Raw genomic sequence first — 14,022 nt, 5'->3', positions numbered from 1 at the left:
ATTTGTGCTAATTATCACATTTCATTAGAAATTCTCAGTTAGGTATACTGAACACCATTCTCAAACCTCGTTATATTTGAGGTTTCAATATGTTTGAAAAAATTATTGTCAAGTACCTGGAATCACAAAGACTTAAAGGCCATTAAACACTTCCAAATACTTATGAAACTATTTAAATATTATTCTATCGATTCATCAACTAGTCACACATTTATTGATAGGTATATAATATATCAGTAAGATCAGCAGAAAAATTTCTCCTCAATATTCATAAATATTTTTGTCCTTTCTGTTGACTTGTTTAATGATATGGTTTTCTTGATGGAGTGATATGCTGAAATTTGAAACAATGATACGCAGTTGTAACATCTTATTGGATACATTTATCCTGATAATTATTGTCGAAGTTAAATCTGTATATTTGGACTAATATGAAAAGAAAACCTATGAAATCAAAATAATTTTGGATGATTCGCATTAGATATACATATGTGTTGAATATATATTTTATTAATTTTTTATTAGGAGCAAACATCCTCCATCGATATCAGAATAGTTTCATTTATTTCTTCAAATAATCTTTTACGGAATTAACAAACGGTATCTATTAATAAATTCTCGCGAAATCAAAATCCCAGATAAAAGCGCAAAATAAAATTATTATATGTCAGTATTCGAAGAGAGGAATACCAAACCTGTTGTTAATTCGATAAGTTCGATAAGAAATTTTCTTTTCAAATATTCAGGTTGCTCTTTCAATACGACTTTCAAAAGTGATGCAAAAGGCATGTTTGTGCAAATCCTGGAACATAGATACGAGGAATGGCCATTGCAGTGCTACTAATTCATTTTTTGTGGTACACACTTTCGATGCTTCCCTACACTGAGGCAGTGGTGTAAAATGGATAAATTTGTACAGGATTTCCTGTTGAAAAGTTGCGTTGCTTCAAAGATGACGACTTGATTATGGACTTATTCAATTTTTTCTGAGAGGGAAATTTTGTGCTACTAATTCTCACATAGAGATGCACCTAGAATTAAATTTTTCACTCATTCCCCATAGCCACAGCCAAGTAAGCCTTTTTATTTTCAATGCATAATTTTGAATGATGATATTCGAATAAGCCTGTGGAAATTTATGGTAGAAAATACAAAAGCATTGCCGATTTCACCTTTTGTAGCTATAGAGGATGAGAGAAAATGAGAAAATGCACACCTATTCAAAAAAATACATCTGCTAAATTTCACTTCTTCATCTTGGTCCTACTTTAAAAAAATTGAATAAATTCATATTCGCATCTTCATCTTTGAAGCCACGTCACTCTTCAACGAAGCGTATTCGCGGGCATACCTCCATGAAAACTGGAAACTTTTCGTCTTATTGTGAGGTTATGAACATATATCCAAATTTATTACCATTAATTCTGAGAACTTTGTAGATATACTTCCTACTATTTCGCATTGAAAATTGATGTGACAACAAAATGCGAATATTTTATCTCAATTGTGATTGGCGACACTAAGCATTCATCTCACTCCCAGTCTTTGGACAACAACAAATGTACCTATATTTTCCATTCCTTTTGTATCTATGTTTCAAGGTGTGAATTGTCTGAGAAAATATTGCTTTCGTTTCATCACAATCATAAACAGATTTAAATAAGGTTAACACATTTCTTACACCGTTTCTTCCTTCGAGATGGATTGCTGTTGCTTTTACGAGTATTTGGGAATACACTGCAACGACGCAACGTCTACAGCACAACGCAAGAAGTATTGTCTCTGACATATACCTACATATTGGTTGTTGGTTGTTATGAACAATGTGTAAACAAGAAATTGTTATACAATTTATGTTTATGTCAACAGCCAGCAAGGCCTATGGATTTGGTTAAAATATTGCGCCCAGAGAAAGCTCTCGTCTTTTGTTGCACTCTGCACTGCAGCAATGGTACAAGACTTCTAAGACGGCACTGTTTGCTCCTGATTTTTTTTTTAGATAATCATTTTGATCTTTTCGGTTCTTGACTTCTGGTAGAAGGTAAATTGAGACATTATTTGCACAGAATAACCTCTCTCAACGAACTTCGACTGGAAACTGCCAAAACTTCTTTTTCATTTTTATGTAGGTACCCTGAATTTTCGACATTCTTAGCAGTTTCCATTTATGGAGAAAACAGAAGTTAAAGAATCGATGATGGAAGAAATACTAGCAAATAATGATATGCGCACAGCTAGTTAGATATTCACGGTAACATGGAATGATACTTCTGGGACGGTGGTATATTCCGTGATATTTGTGTGTTCAGTGTGTTTCACAAATACAGCATTATGAAATTATCTGCACATGGCCAAACATCTCCAGTTAATTATTTTCATAATCTAGTATTATCATCAATTCCAGCTTTATAGTCATTTAAATGTGCTAAATATAGCTAGACGATATTCCTCTTACAGGTCGTCGTCTTCATTGGGAACTGTAGGACAACAAAATCCTTCGGATCCATCTGGCCTTATACAAAACAGAAGTTGCTCAGCAGTTGTCGGTTCATGGGGCATGATGCCATGAAAGTCTTTCAGTTCATCTGCAGGAAACCAAGCTTTTTCTGAGTCGTCTACGACGACGATACCGAATAATCTGAAAATGATTTCATTTTACTATCAGGAAAATTTTCAACACTAAGTGTCGATTTATTCATTAAGCTTTATTTCATCACATAGCGCAGGATGAGGAATAGATTGTTCATTCATACATTTTTCTCAAAAAAATAAAACCATGTGATAAAATATTTTCGAAAGAGCAGATTTAAACGTTATTACCAACAACTAAGGAACATCTTAGCTCATTTCGTGCACAGTTTTAATTTTTACAACACACCATACTTATGGAGCAAATGGGGAGACAGGTATTTTTACTGATTTTCCTCTAATACAGGGTGTCCCGGATAAGATGGGAAACATTTTAATGTGAGATAGAGAACACCTAGAGAATCACGAAAAATCCCCATATGTAGTATCTACAGTCCCTGGCCAGTTTATTAGGATTTTTTTTATATTTACTGGTATTGCCCGAGGAAAAAGCAGAATATTTGAATTTCATTTCCACAGAATGTCAGTTTTATCTACGACTCTCATTAAATTGTTCTATTTGGCATTTATTTTTATGTTGTAGCATTAGTACTTAAGTATGAATCAGTACTATGTCTTCCAGTGGACGTCTTGCATTCTGCAGGTTCGGACGTTATTTCGATAATCCACATATGAAATCATCATCCTCGAATGCAGCAAACCGAACAATTCTGCATTGATAGTATGAAGCTCTCGTAGCTACACAGGGTGGCTCAGCGAAATATTAGAATTTCATGTTTAATCATCAATAAATCAATATTTTTTATTGAATATGATATATTATATGTGAAAACCATTTACAGATGAAGTATATGTAACATATACATTCAATATAATAATTCAATATTGAGATTTTGCTTTTGCATCGAATCAATGCGTCTAATAATATGGCCAGGGAGTGTAAGTGTTACCTACAGATTCCGATTGTTTTTCAAATTTAAATGGAAATTAAAACCACTCTATTTCCTGAACAGAATACCGATTTATCCGATTATGGAATGAAAATAGCTTCCATGAGGTTCCAGAAAACTGCAATCAAGTATGATTTGATTTGCAGGACCATATCACATAAATATGGACAGTTCTTAAATCTTCGTGGAATCACACTCTACAATGAATTTCATGATTTCTTCGATAGCTGCGTATACTGTAAGATTCATTTATTCAATTTGCCAAATAATATTTCATGGCACCATCCAGGTTTGCTGAGTACTGTTTTTTTTTTCTTGAAAGGGACAATAATTTATTCTCTCCTGTCGATATTTTGACATTCATTTAATCTCATAATGAAGTGAATTGTAAATCTTAATGAATTTCATCAATGAAATAACTTTTCACCTTTGATGTCAGAGATAATTGTGTACGGTGTTATTTCTTATAGTTTGCACCTCTGATTTATTCCGCATTTTGATTTATTGTGATAGATTTTTAATGAATAATCAGAATTATATGGTTTGCCTCCATTTCGAACAGGCAGGAGAGCCGGTTAGTTTTTGTTCTATTTCAACTATTACTTATTCATCACATTTCAGTTTTTATTCTTGGATCCTTTGAGTTACGCTCCAGAAAATTGATGCGTCCGATCAAATGAAAACTGAAATTAACATTCAATAAATTCAATTGATTAAATTCACAAAGATTCAAAATTCACTTCGTTATGAGATGAATAGGATGTTAAATATCGACATCACAGAAAAAATTATTGTCCCTATCGAGAAAAAAATCAGTCCTCCTCAACCTGCAGTATATGAGTAGACCTCCTAGTTTACTTATTTCACTCTAAAGCCCGTTTTCAACAGCCGAGAATTCTCTAGGTTGTGTTCACAAACTTACTCTGAGTAAGCTTTGATAACTCGAAGCGTTCACAAACTTACTTTCAGTTCCTCAGAGTATGTTCTCTGAGCATGGCCAAACTCATACTCTACTCTCGGAGTAAGTTTGTGAACGCAACCCTTGAGAATTTACTCGTGAATTCAGGCACCGTGAATTCTCTGCAGTTACATACGCACTTAGGAAAAATTCACTGTTCAGTTGCATACAAAATGATCTCTGCCGCTTTCCCACCAAAATTTTGTACAGAACTCTCGGCTGTTGCAAACGGGCTTTAAACAAATAATTTCCACGTTTTTTTTTTAATTATGTTATAAGATTGTATTTGCCTTGTAAGATTATTCTAGTGAGCAGGTTGTATGGTCAAAAAAATTTTGCTTTACAGGTCCAGGACTAAGAAATTATAGACTTCAGTCCCAATCTTATTTTAAGTAAAAGTAATTTTATATTTTAAATAAGTAAAAATCGATTTTTCATTAAATGTTGACTTTCATACCAGAAAAATTCGTTAAATATATTCAGAGATCAGTATTCTCGTTACTTACATTTCCGACAAATTTTTTGCCCGTGCTCGAAAAAATACTGAATTTTCATGATCTAACCAATCATGGGTAATTTCATGAATATGAATTTGAAAATATGGGTAACCTTCTGATTATTTTCCTTACCTCGCTATAGCAACACCTGGTATCCATAAAGTAGATGCAAGTATAAGAAACAATATCAAAACAATAGCCCAAGAGGGCCATTGATGCCACTCCGTCTCGCCCTTAACAGAAGACCATGCAGCGTATCCTGAGCCCTTGGTTGCTATATCGAGGAAACTCGCTACCAAAATCGATACCATAGCTAATGGAGAAAGATATTTCCAACATATCATCCAATAGAGGCCAGGCCTGGAACCTGTCATCATTTCTATGTCATCAGCGAATCTAAAAAAAAAGAAAATGGTATTTAAAATAATTTTTCCCAATATAGATGAAAACACATAAAAAAATTCCAAAATATTTTCAGAAGAATCGTAAATTCCCAGTTTATTTATCCTAGTCTTTTTAAGTTTTTTCATTTCCATACAACAAACTGAATAGACCGTATAGAAAATCTGATTTATGATGATGAATGTTTGCTGAAATTTATCTGATATTATAAAAAGCCGCAAATGCGTGCGGGAAAGGAATAGTAGGGGTTTTTCCCGCACGCAAATATACTAAGAGTTTGTCATGTCTCTATGCACCGAACGATGAGATAACCATGTTAACGGCATGCAAAATTGCGTCTGTCATTATACATGAATTAATCAAATCAAATTTATTCTGTTTCGTAAAGTGCTTGTACAAAAAAAAGCACCACTTTCCGCACTTGTTAGGAAAATAACTATTTCATATGCAAAAATTATGGTCACTTGAAAGAGAATCACTTCATCCTCCACGCTCGGTATATTCTTGAGTCCTCAGCATATCTACACTGACAAACCAATCACGAAAGTCTGAATTTCATAAAAAATTTTAATAGACATTTAGCAAAGGCGTTCTTCAAGTATAAAATGCATTAGTTTAATACTTGGAGTACGTTTTTGTTCAATATCTATTAGAAATACCAAGTACTAACTACACACACCGGCAAATTTAAAGGAACGGAGATATACTTTCGTAAATGAAAGGTATTTTTGCTTCATTTGGTTTTTGTGCTTTCTAGGTCTAGAAGCTATGCCATTCTTACACAATTGTCATTCATTTTGCACATTCTTATCAATTTAGTCAACGTCAAAGCCAATTCAAAGCGAAAATATCTGTCGATTAATACATTACATTTGAAATGCATATATTCTCCAAGAAGAATTTCCTAGTTTTTCCGTAAGTAATTGTTTGAGTTTGGTTGGTTTTTGTTTACTATCATCACTTTGATTGTGAAACTGTAAATAATGAGGGTGATTCAGCACCCACTGAAATCGCTAGGGCAGTACCAATGATCGAAAATGGTCGATCTTACAATGATGTTGCCAACATGTTTGGGGAATCAAAATCGACGATCCATCGTAGTATTATGCGATGGAGGCAAACTGGAGAGTATGTGGGGAGACGAAGTCAAGGCACAAAACGCTCAATCACTGTCATAGATGACCGATTTATCACATTGCAAACACTCCGCAATAGGCCTCGAACCGCAGTTCAAACAAGAAACGAATTGGAAAAAGTTCTTGGAACCACTATAAGTGAGCCTACAGTGAGGAGAAGAGTCAAAGAAGTTGGTTTGATGGCATATAGGTCAAAAAAAGCACCACAACTCAAGAGACGTCATCGAGTAGCGGACTAACTTTTGCCCGAGAACACCAAAATTGGAGTGATATCTGGGATAAAGTTTTGTTCACTCTTTTGTACTGTCTCTTTCGGTGGAGGCTCAATTATGTTGTGGGGTGGCGTATGTTTAGGGGCACGCACAGAGGTGGTGGTTATTGATGGCGGCGCTTTAACGGCAGATATGTACATAAGGGATATTCTGCAAGATCATGTGATACCTTTTGCTCCATTTATCAGGGCTGATTTTCCCTTGATGCAAGTCAATGCTCACTCGCACGCAGCTCGTTGTGTAACTGAATATTTAAATCAGGTTCAAATACCGACAATGAATTGGCCTGTATGTTCTCCAGACATGAATCCAATTGAACATGTCTGGGACATGCTAGGCAGACGACTTAGGTCAAGAATTCCTGCTGTTCGAAACTTGGAAGAAGCAAGAACTGCTTTGATGGAAATATGGGAGAATTGGCCTCAAGAAATGATCAACAACGTAATCAGAAATATGGAAAGACGAATGGTTGAAGTTATAAGGCCTCGTAGAGGAAACACAGGTTATTGAAAAAAATGCTCCTTGTTATTTTGTGTTGCCATTAAATGTTTAAGACGACAATAAGTATACAATTAAGTTTTCAATTTTTAGTATTGTGGCGGCGTAGTTGTACCCATGGTAGAGGAATACTTCATCTCACCATGATGGTACCAAGGGTAGCCAAACGATGGCATCACTGCGCACGACGGTTGCGATCACAGGGTAGATTATACGTCTATTGCGGTGCAGCATACGCCAAACGATGGCGCCACCGGCGACGCAACACTCTATACCCTCGACGTAACCGGCGTTTATAGCAGGCACAAATTACGCTGCTTCGGCGATTGTCGTAGGTAGCTGCTAGGGTTCATTAACCTACCTGATGAGTCCGACCCTAGCAGTGGGACGAAACAATCACCCCAAGAGCACGCCATTCTTCAAATGGCGTGAACTCACCCCAGCACATACCGCCAAAGTATTAAGTTTTTAGACAGGCTCCAAAAGCGCATGAATCATTGCAAAACAAATTGAAATCAACTAAACCATTCGTTGAATTTCCCTGTTGAATGATTCTTTTCAAATGTGCCGCAAAAAAAAGTTACGAGGAAAAATAATATAGTTCATCTCCGTTCCTTTGAATTTGCCAGTGTGTGTATTTGGTCAACGGATAAAAATTTTTGGTATTTTTATTGCGATTGCAGATTATGTTTATCAGTAAGTATGCGCCTTTACAATAATACTACCCTGGTAAGACAGGAAGTCGTATATGCAAAAATGGATTCTGGTATATTAAGTAGGCAAAGTCTGAAAGTCGTATATCTGCATTAGAAATAGTAATTTTAAATTATATTTATTTTTTCTGTTTGTGAGAATTCTAAGATAAAATGCCAAATCTAACGAAGTTCAAAATCTAAATCAAGTTTGGCTAGTCCTATTATCTAACATATCTTGAATGTTTTTAGTTGGATAAATTTCAAATATATTTGCTGAGAAAAGATTAGTGAACACGATGTCATATTCTTCAAATTCCATTTCCTCCAAACTTCGTTTATACATATACAACTTCCTGGTCTTAGTAGGGCACAACAAGGTATGCCCTATAGACCATATTAGTGAGGTTAGAAACACTCCATTGACGGGAGGTCCATATTCAAATTGCTCTACATAGGAATCAAATTTAAGATGGAATATGGCTAGCTAGAAGTAAATGTTAGTATAAAGACATGCAAAATTAGGTGCCCCCATTATTAGAGTTTGTTTCCAAGTACATTTAACATCACAATATAGTTTTATATGTCCTAAAATCCAAATTGAAAACATTATTATACGAAATATATCCGTATATAATCGGCTGACATCGTGCCGAGACCAATTTAAGAATTACTCAATTGCCACACTTCCTGGTCTGTATATTATCGAGTGTGGAGTGTATGTGCACAAGAATAAGAAAAAATTTACAACTTATGGGTATAATCATAATTTCGATACAAGATCTAGAAACGACCTTAGAATACCTACACATCGACTCTCGAAAACCCACAACTCTTTCCTCGTGATGTCATTAAAAATACGATACCATGCAGCCGATATACAACATATCTCGGATCTCGCCCGTTTCAGGAGAAAACTCAATGAGCTTATTGTCGGTCAATCCTTTTACAGCTTAGAAGAATATTTTGAAAAAAAAAACTTGATCTGAAAGTTGTGAATTTTAAAATATTTTTTTTAACCAGGTACATATTACTGGTTTTTGTTTTTTCTTTAATATGACTTCTTCTACACCTTGTTGGTGGATGGAAAATAAAGAGATTCAATTCTGTTCTATTCTATGTCGTAGATCATTTCTGCTGTACGTCAATCATAAACCATAACAAGGAAAATGACATGATACGCTTGCTCGTTAGAATGATGTCAGCTTCAGAAGTTAGAAACGAAGTGAAGCTACGACAAACTTCCATGTATCTTGCCGACCAATTTTATATTGAGCCATCATTAAAAAATATACCATTTTATTTCGAAATTTTGTTTTACACTTGTTAAGAAAGGTTCATAGTACATATTCCAACAGAAATTAATTAATCTTAAGAAATTCGCTAAAATATCCAAAAACAGATGAGAAGGACGCGGCATTTTTAGTCCCATAAGAAATGCATAGGAAATTCAGCGACCAGATCCACGGATGGATCGCGATTCAAAATTTCCGCATAACCTCACTAATATGGTCTATTTATCAGCAGATGAGAGATCAGAATAAGTAATTGTTTTTTCATGTATTTAAAATACTTTGTTACAGTAAAAACACATACTATTTTCCTAGGATGAAAAAAACATTATGGTGAAATTTTACTTACTTATTGAGGCCATAGATGTAGGAAACAGAAATGCATTCGAAAAATGCAACTATGAGCAGGGGAAAGTTTCCAGCGAAATTATCGAACAACACAAAGACGTAGCTACCAGCTCCGTGGGCGAATATCATGGAAAGCACACAGCATATACCACATATTGCTCCTGTTAACATTTGTTTCGACATATTGGGAAACAATTTCATGTCTGACACTGACGAAACGACTCCTTCCAATGTGCCGAATTGTGAATCTATTCCAAGTGTGAAGAGCATCAAGAAAAATAACACTGCCCATAAAGGTGCTCCAGGAAATTGATTGATGGCTTCTGTGAAGATTATGAAGGCTAAGCCCGTGCCTGATGCGGACTGAAATGAATGAATATAAATTCAGTATTCAGGGGGCACAGTTCAAACAAATGTTTTCATCAAACTGAGGTACTTATAGTTGAGTCTCGGAATTGAGCGGTATTATAATGATAATAATAATAATTCTTTATTAATCCCTTCGACATTACAAAATAAGAATGTATAGGACAGGTCAAAATGAGATGAGTTCCTAGTAAAGGAAAATGAATACAAAACTTATCAAAATGAATATGATACACTAGTTATACAAAATAAGCCAAACAAAATTTATGCGAAATGGTCATCTGCAAAGTATTCCGCTATACTATAATAAGATTTCTCAATCAATATGCGTTTGATAGTTTTTTTGCATTTTAACTCATTTAATCTCTTGATTTCATCTGGTAAGTTATTGAAAATTTTAATGCCCTTATAAGATGGGGAAAGTTCAAATTTCGTTGTCCTATGTTGAGGCAGACACAGTGTCCCAGAGTTTCTCGTACAATAGTTGTGATATTTCGACAGTCCAATAAAACTTCCAATATTACGTTTGATAAACAACAGACATTTGTATATATAAATACATAGGAATTCAAATTCAAACCCTTTTCTGACAATAAATCAAATGCATAATTTCCATCCATTGTCTTATTAAAAATAAAAATATTCAAACATAACCACTCATCACACTTTCACAGATATCCACTGTTCCACTTTTCCGCATTAGTGCGAGAAAAGGCTTTTCTATCCCAGCTAATGCTGGAAAATTATTTTTCTCGCACTTCTGCAAGAAAATGATGGTTAAAATTCTGGAACAAGTGAAGTAGAATGGTGAAAAAAGGCGTAGGAAAAATATTGCGATTCATATCTTTGCCGCACGCCTTTTGTCATCAACAGCAATCGCGTGCAGGAAAGTATCACTTTCCGCACTTGTTAGGAAATAGTTATTTTCCTATCAAGTGCGGAAAGTAATACTTGCCCGCACGAAACTGCCGTTGCCCGAACGATGCGAAGCAGAGTTCGGGTAAGCTTACTTACTTTGAAATATAAACACTTTCAATCGGTACGGTGAAGGAATATACCCTAGCACCCTCTGACAGAAGACAAGATCCAGCTGGATATTTTTCATAACAGTGCAAGTAGAGGAAAGTTTGGAAATTGTATAACCAATATCTAATCATAAAATGCTTGAAATAAATAAAAATGTACTCATAAAGGCTGTTCAGAATTTACTTCGTCATGAGTGATACAAGTCGTAAGCCACAGTAACACCACAAGTTATATCGTTCGCTAGTAAAAGTCTTTCGGCTACAGAAAAACGCTATTCGCAAACGGAAAATGAAAGCTTAGCTCTCGTCTGGGCCGTGGAACATTTCCATTATTATCTAGCGGGTTTGGAATTTGAATTAGTTACGGACCACAAGTCTTTAAAGGCAATTTTCAAACCATCGTCGAAGCCACCAGCTCGAATCGAAAGATGGCTTCTCAGGCTACAGGCTTACAAATTCAAAGTTATCTACCAATCGGGGAAACTAAATATAGCCGATTCATTATCAAGACTATGTCAACTCGATGAAGAGTCATCGTTCGACAAGGAAAACGAATATCACGTCCGTACCCTGCTTGAAATTGGCTCACCAGCAGCTATAAATATTAGCAAGATTATAAGTGAGAGTCAACATGATCAGAAAATAACTGATTCAATAAAGAAGATCAAGGAAGATTGTTGGGAAATTGCAGACAAAATGCTCTTTACCCCTTTCGCCAAGAGTTGATGACAATAGGATCAGTTATTCTGCGAGGAAATAGACTAGATATACCTGATTCGTTGAAAGCCGAGGTATTACAATTAGCCCACGAGGGGCATCCGGGAGAGACGGTGATGAGAAAGAAACTGAGAGCCAAGGTTTGGTGGCCATTTATGGGCAGAGAAGTCGAGAAATTTGTAAAAAATTGTAGAGGCTGCTTATTAGTTACAATTCCGGATAAACCACCACCGATGAAAAGGCATAAATTCCCGGAAGGGCCGTGGCAATGTGTAGCAATAGATCTTATGGGACCCTTGCCAAATCAAGATCAACTCTTGGTCATAATAGACTACTATTCAAGGTACCAAGAAATAAATTTTCTCAGAACGTCATTATAAATCACTTGTCAGAGATATTTTGTCGCCTAGGAATACCAAGATCTATTAGAGCGGACAACGGACCCCAATTTGCCAGTCAAGAGTTCAAGAATTATTGTTCAGACAATAATATTGAATTGAACCACACACCACCATATTGGCCTCAAGCAAACGGCGAGGTAGAAAACATGAATAGGGCTATATTGAAGAGGTTACAAATAGCTCAGGCAAAATACCATCTATGGCAGATCTAGTTGTTGAGCCGGTATACGAAGAAGCGCGCGAAAATGACATGGTGAATAAACAAAAAGGAAAGGAAAAGGAAGATTCATCAAGACGAGCAAAAATAATCGAAATAATAAAACAAGGGGACAAAGTTATCGATTGAAATTTATTCTGGGAGGATTCTGCATCTCTTCATAAACTTTTTAGGGTTTTCACTCCCAATCTCTGAATTTACGCAGGAGCAAATCGTTGATTTCATTTTTAATTGATTTTGTTTCAGAGATTGGGAGTGAAAACCCTAAAAAGTTTATGAAAAGGGGACAAAGTGTTAGCGAAGAATATGATAATTCCCAACAAACTGATACCGAGATTCAATAACGAAGAGTTCACTGTAGTAGAGAGAAAGGGAAATGAAATAACCCTTTCAAGTGAGGAGGGCCGGATATAAAAAAGGCACGTTAGCCACTTGAAGAAACTCCCCGAACCAATACAGGGGTGTAAAGACACTGATATTTCCAGAAACAAACCAGGTCAGAATCGCCAAATCCCATTACACATCCCTTATCTCCGAAGCTTATCAACGAAAGTGAACCAGAGAAGGAAGTATCTAAAGTACCAGGAAAGCTGTCGTTACTGAAGCTGAAAAAAAATGGAGGAAATGTGGCAATGTACCGACTGAACTATGAGTGGAACGTGTCAGCAGCAAAGTCTGTATGGTGGACAGGAATGTTAATGAAGGAGATTTGAGTTTATATAGTTGTTATAGTTACGGGGATTTTGAGATTTAGGTATGAAGTGTGGAATTGAATTATTGGAGAAAATGAATAAAACTATTTTGTGCTAAAATGTATGATTATTGACTTATATTTGGAGTAGCACACTCATCTATATTTCATATTCATATACTCTCCAACCGGATAGCACCAATTTTGATAGATGGCGAAAAATATTAGCAATAGTTTTTCTTACTAAAATGTTCTTCACTGAAAAAAATAGGATTGCCCATACCGATTTAAAAAATTGGGGGTTGTATCCATCTTTCATAGGGGGTTGAAAGTAGAGTGCATTTAAACGAAAAAGAGTGATGATTTAAAATATACAGGGTTATAACTATTTAGAGGGGGACTACAGGGATATCGAAAACCGTTAGAAATACAGGTTAGCTTAAATCACAAAAAAGTTGCGATATTCAAGGATTGGTGTACACAGTTCCAAAATATCTCTGATGGTTCCTGGGATATCTCAAAAAAACTGAAAATCAAGATTATCATTTTTTCTTCATTATTCATTTGTTTTTGGACATAATTACACGAAATTCGGTGTGTAATGATAATTCTATATAGCGATTATACTGGTGTACTACTTTTTTGTAATTTAAGCTACCCTTTATTTTTAACGTTTTCGATATTCCTATAGTCAGCCTCTAAATAGTTCTAACCCTGTATACTACTCTGACAAAAAAGTATCCGGAAATTTGAAATAAAACGCACAAATATTAAAATTCTTCAATATTCATTGAATCTCCTTCTAAATATGCTCCATTTGAAGCGATACACATGTGCCAACGTTTTTTCCAATCATTTTTTATAGGCGCTTTCAAGGCTGGCCTTCAGCTGCTTCTGCGAATTTTCATTTATGGCATCTATGGAGTCAAATCCGGTTTCCCGGAGCGGTAATTTCAGTCTGAAGAAAAGAA

General features: G+C 35.4%; 1 protein-coding gene across 1 annotated transcript in view; it reads right to left on the bottom strand.

Moving 5' to 3' along the window:
• Positions 1-904: 904 nt before the first annotated feature.
• The window catches only part of LOC123316458 (sodium-dependent neutral amino acid transporter B(0)AT3), a 70,273-nt gene continuing 57,155 nt past the window's right edge, over positions 905-14,022 (bottom strand). Inside the window, exons 5-7 of the mRNA XM_044902535.1 lie at positions 9,636-9,997; positions 5,127-5,390; positions 905-2,638 (exon numbers count right to left, since the gene is read on the bottom strand). Coding sequence (XP_044758470.1) covers positions 2,452-2,638; positions 5,127-5,390; positions 9,636-9,997 — 813 coding nt within the window. The 3' untranslated portion in view covers positions 905-2,451. The remainder of the gene's footprint in view (positions 2,639-5,126; positions 5,391-9,635; positions 9,998-14,022) is intronic.

The sequence above is a fragment of the Coccinella septempunctata genome, chromosome 1 (genome assembly GCF_907165205.1).
Source record: "Coccinella septempunctata chromosome 1, icCocSept1.1, whole genome shotgun sequence".
Taxonomy (NCBI): Eukaryota; Metazoa; Arthropoda; class Insecta; order Coleoptera; family Coccinellidae; genus Coccinella; species Coccinella septempunctata.
This window is presented reverse-complemented; position numbering and strand designations above follow the sequence as displayed.